General features: G+C 52.2%; 1 protein-coding gene across 1 annotated transcript in view; it reads left to right on the top strand.

The window, feature by feature from the left end:
* Positions 1 to 2041, top strand: part of LOC119356889 (probable pectinesterase/pectinesterase inhibitor 58) — a 3944-nt gene extending 1903 nt beyond the window's left edge. The window contains exons 2-3 of the mRNA XM_037623880.1: positions 1 to 914; positions 1008 to 2041. Of these exons, the coding sequence (XP_037479777.1) occupies positions 1 to 914; positions 1008 to 1702 (1609 nt within the window). The 3' untranslated portion in view covers positions 1703 to 2041. The remainder of the gene's footprint in view (positions 915 to 1007) is intronic.
* The last annotated feature ends 2839 nt before the right edge of the window (positions 2042 to 4880 follow it).

Below are 4880 nucleotides of genomic sequence, written 5' to 3'. Positions count from 1 at the left end.
TCTCAACGATGCCTCGTCGGAGGACGAGGTTAAACAATACGGCGAAAGCAACAAGCGAAGGCTCCTCAACGACGTCTCGTCGGGGGACGAGGTTAAACAATACGGCGAAGGCAACAAGCGAAGGCTCCTCAACGACGCCTCGTCGGGGGATGAGGTTAATCAATACGGCGAAGGCAACAAGCAAAGGCTCCTCAACGACGCCTCGTCGGGGGACGAGGTTAAACAATATGGCGAAGGCAACAAGCGAAGGCTCCTCAACGACGCCTCATCGGATAATGAGGTTAAACAATATGGCGAAGGCAACAGGCGAAAGCTCCTATCCACTCAGATGCAGAGCATTGCCGACATGTCAGCGCAGATGAACCGCCGCCTCCTCGCGACGGAGCTCCCCGAGGACCTCGCCGGCAAGCGTCAGCTCCTGTCCAACAAGCTCGTCATGATCTACGAAGTCGCCAAGGAGGCCAACTGCGAGCTCGAGGCGATCGGCAACGGCAGGATCCCCGAGGAGGAGGAGGATCAGAGGGTGCTGGCGACGGAGGTTGTCGGCACGATCGAAGACCTGCCCAACAACCACCGCCGCAAGCTGCTGTCCGCCGGCGTCTTCCCGGAGTGGGTGTCGTCCCACACCCGGAGGCTCCTCCGGATTCCCGGCGGGCTGCAGAAGCCCAACGCGGTGGTGGCCGCGGACGGGAGCGGCAACTTCAAGACCATCACGGAGGCCCTCAACTCCGTGCCCAAGAAGTCCACCGCACGCTTCGTCATCTACGTCAAGGCCGGCGAGTACAAGGAGTACGTCACGGTCAACAAGGACCTGGCCAACGTCTTCATGTACGGCGACGGGCCCACCAAGACCCGGGTCATCGGCGATAAGAGCAACAAGGGAGGCTTCGCCACCATTGCCACCCGCACCTTCTGTAAGCTTAATTCGTGATCACCGACTAGCTAGCCCTAACGGCAGATGATCTTGGTCATCTTACCACATCGATGAATCCATGGATTGTTTGCAGCGGCGGAGGGGAACGGGTTCATCTGCAAGTCGATGGGATTCGTGAACACGGCGGGGCCGGACGGGCACCAGGCAGTGGCGCTGCACGTGCAGGGCGACATGTCGGTGTTCTTCAACTGCAGGTTCGAGGGGTACCAGGACACCCTGTACGTGCACGCCAACCGGCAGTTCTTCCGCAACTGTGAGGTGCTGGGCACCATCGACTTCATCTTCGGCAACTCGGCGGCGGTGTTCCAGAACTGCCTCATGACGGTGCGGAAGCCCATGGAAAGCCAGGGCAACATGGTGACCGCGCACGGGCGCACTGACCCCAACATGCCCACCGGCATCGTGCTCCAGGGGTGCAAGATCGTGCCAGAGGACGCGCTGTTCCCCGTCAGGCAGACGGTCCCCAGCTACCTCGGACGGCCGTGGAAGGAATACTCGAGGACGGTGGTCATGGAGAGCACCATCGGCGACCTCATCAAGCCCGAGGGGTGGTCGGAGTGGATGGGTGACTTCGGGCTCAAGACGCTCTACTACGCCGAGTACGCCAACACCGGGCCCGGCGCCGGGACAAGCAAGAGGGTGACCTGGCCGGGGTACCGTGTCATCGGACAGGCCGAGGCCACGCAGTTCACCGCCGGCGTGTTCATCGACGGCATGAGCTGGCTCAAGAACACCGGCACGCCTAACGTCATGGGCTTCATCAAATGATCGAGCCAGTTTGCCGGCCATTTGACTCCGGCCGGCCGCGTGCATGCATGCATGCATGCATGCGCTCGTCCGGTGGATGCTTGACGAGACACGTGGAATTTTAGGAAGAAATTAAGGAAGGAGACATTCTTTATTTGTACAGAAGTACAAAAGCAGTTCAAGCAAAAGAATTTCTCTGTGTAATGTAATTGATTAGAACATTCCAACATGGCTTGATGTATGTTTTTTTTGTCCAGACTTATACTGTCTAACGAACTTGAAGGGAAATAGCATTGGATATAAACATGAGCTTATTTGATAGGAGTTACATGTTCTTCTTCTTTTTTGCAAGATATGTTCTTCTTTTCTTTTCACTCGATATTAAACACATGCGGCATTTTGCCTGATATAGATCAAATCATGGAGTGTACACTTTCAAGCAGAAAGATTTTGCCATCTATACATTTTCTTTGGCACATTTTGTACAAGCTTGTTGTAGCAAAAACTTGGAACTATATAGATGACCTAAACATCCAAATCAGGCTAGGGCACACCCTTGCAAGCGAGAGGATAAATGGGGTGCTAGAAGTGAGAGGTGAGGTCGCTAGGATGCCAGATCGAGCGAGCTGTACACAAGCGCTTTGCGTATTGTAAGTTTGGAACTGCGGACGATGAGGGGAGGGGAGTAATTAGGCTATTAATTTATGAAATCCATGTGTAATTAAGGTCGGGTTTTTTTTTGCGGGGGAACGGGGATTGTATTACTTATAAATTGGTGCATCATCCTTTCAAAGCCTGATAACATCGTCTGTACCCCCTCGCAACCAAATTGCTGTATGAGGTGTACATTGCCAATATGCAGCTAAACAATGGCTAGCTTTATTTTGTGTTCTACTAATGCGCATAATCACAATCTCCCTTTCATTTTGTATTAACTCCTTGATCTCCTTGATAGCGCGGTCATTAACTTTGATCGGCCTGGCGTCTTTGATTGTACCATCATTACCGCTTCTACACAGTCCATCTCAAGCTGGATAGGGCAGTTCGTCCGCTGCAGAGCGAAGGCAAGACCCTCTTTGCATGCTTGCAATTCAGTTTCTAGTGTGTTATCACATGTAAAGAGCTGCCTGCATGCTGTAAATATGATCTCCTCATTGGAGTCTCGGAGAACCACACCACAACCAGCAGAGCCGTCGGAGGCGAGGTAACTTCCGTCCGTGTTAAGCTTTCCCCAGCCCTCAGGCGGACGCACCCAGCGCAACACTTCTCCCTTACTTGCACTTTCCTGTCCCTGGAGCTTTGGGTCAGCTCGTCCACTGTGCACCATGAGAGCCATCTTGGCTTTGACCTGATCATCCTGTGGGAACTGCTGGATGCACAGCAACGAATTTATATAACTAGTAAGAAACCGACGGGAAGCTTCAGTAGGAGGAGGCGCCTTACCATGAGTAATCTAATTTCGAACATGCCATATGCGCCAAAGAACCATCAGCAGCACCATGCGGGAGACTTCTGGCAGCTTGTCCAGTACGCCGAACAGCCATTCAGGCCTCGTATTACGCACCGTCTTGACGTATGGGATAGGCCAATCAGTTGCCATGGCTCGCCATAGTTCCTTCCCACGTGGACATCTGCACATAGCATGTTATCCATCCTCGCGTTCCATACCACACAAAGGGCACAGATCATTAGGTTCCAAAGTTCAAGAGAGAATTTGTTCGCCCAAGTGGCGAGAGAATTTGTGACCAGACGCCAAGCAAACACACGTACCTTAGGGGAGCAGGGCACCCCCATATAGTCTTCCAGATGGTGCGACGACCATCCGATGCCCTGCTTGAGGCGCTTGCCGATGGACGCTCGCGCTCGCCCATGGCAAAGCGATATGCTGACCGGACTGAGAAGACACCAGACTTCTCCGGGGCCCAGGAAATGACATCGTCAGGGACGCGTGGGGACGTCATGATGCGCGTGATGGCGTCGACATCGACCGGCAGGAAGTGTTGTTGAAGGAGGTCCAGCTGCCATGCTCCATTCGCATCCATCAGGTCCGCAACGCGATGTAACCGGCAAGTCCCTTGGGGGCGTAATGAGCTGACCCGATGGTTCCCGGGGCAACCACCGATCCCTCCAAATGCGGATTTGCGTACCGCTGCCCACCCACCAGATCAACCCCTTTTTCAGGAGCTCTAATCCATACTGGATTGCTTGCCATGTTACCGAATTGTTTCCTGAGAAGACTGTCCTCCAGTCGCCCCTCCGGATAATATTGAGCTTTTAATACCTATGCACAAAGACTCTCAGGTTTAGTCAAAAGTCGCCAAGCTTGTCGCGCTAGCAAAGCTTGGTGGAACACCTTGAAGTCGTGGAATCCCAAACACACCACTAAGTTTATGCTTCTGGATTTTTGGCCACGCCTGCCAGTGAGTTTTACGCTTTCCTTTAGATGATCCCCACCAAAAGTTATGGACCATCCTATTAAGATCATCACATACGGACATAGGCAGCTTAAACACCCCCATCATATAGGTGGGAATGGCATGCGCAACTGCTTTTATCATTGTTTCCTTTCCTGCCAGAGATAAGGTATCACCAACGCAATAATTCTTCTGGTTAACCGAGCTTGCAAGTTCTTGCATTTGCCTTTTGACATCCTCCCTTTTGGTGTCGGCAGACCCAAATATTTCTCTTCAAAAGTGGATAGTTGAACATGCAATGTTGCATGCACCTCTTCCTGAACTATTTCTGGACATACTTTGCCAAACATTAGACTGCATTTGGCAGAATTAATAAGCTGGCCCGTGGCTCCTTCATATTCCATGATAATGGAGCGAACTTCGTCCGCTTGCTGTGTTTCCGCCTTAAAGAAAAGCAATGTATCACCGGCAAACAAGAGATGAGAAATACCAGGAGCCCGCCAACATACCTTCAGGGATGTAAATTTTTCTTTCTCTTCTCCATCCTTCAACAAGGCAGAAAGTCCATCGGCAATAAACATGAACAAGAACGGGGAGAGAGGGTCACCTTGCCGTAGCCCATGCAACGGTGCGAATGAATCCAAGAGGGTGCCATTAAATTTGACAGTGTATCTAACCGAGGTGGCAGTCATAATCCAGTTCATCCATCGGTCAGTGAAACCCAACTTATGCATCGTCCGCTTCAAGAAAACCCAATCAACTCGATCATATGCCTTTGAGAGGTC

The sequence above is a fragment of the Triticum dicoccoides genome, chromosome 2A (assembly GCF_002162155.2).
Source record: "Triticum dicoccoides isolate Atlit2015 ecotype Zavitan chromosome 2A, WEW_v2.0, whole genome shotgun sequence".
Classification (NCBI taxonomy): Eukaryota; Viridiplantae; Streptophyta; class Magnoliopsida; order Poales; family Poaceae; genus Triticum; species Triticum dicoccoides.
Note: the sequence above shows the minus strand (reverse complement) of the source record. Positions and strands in the feature narration are given on the sequence as shown.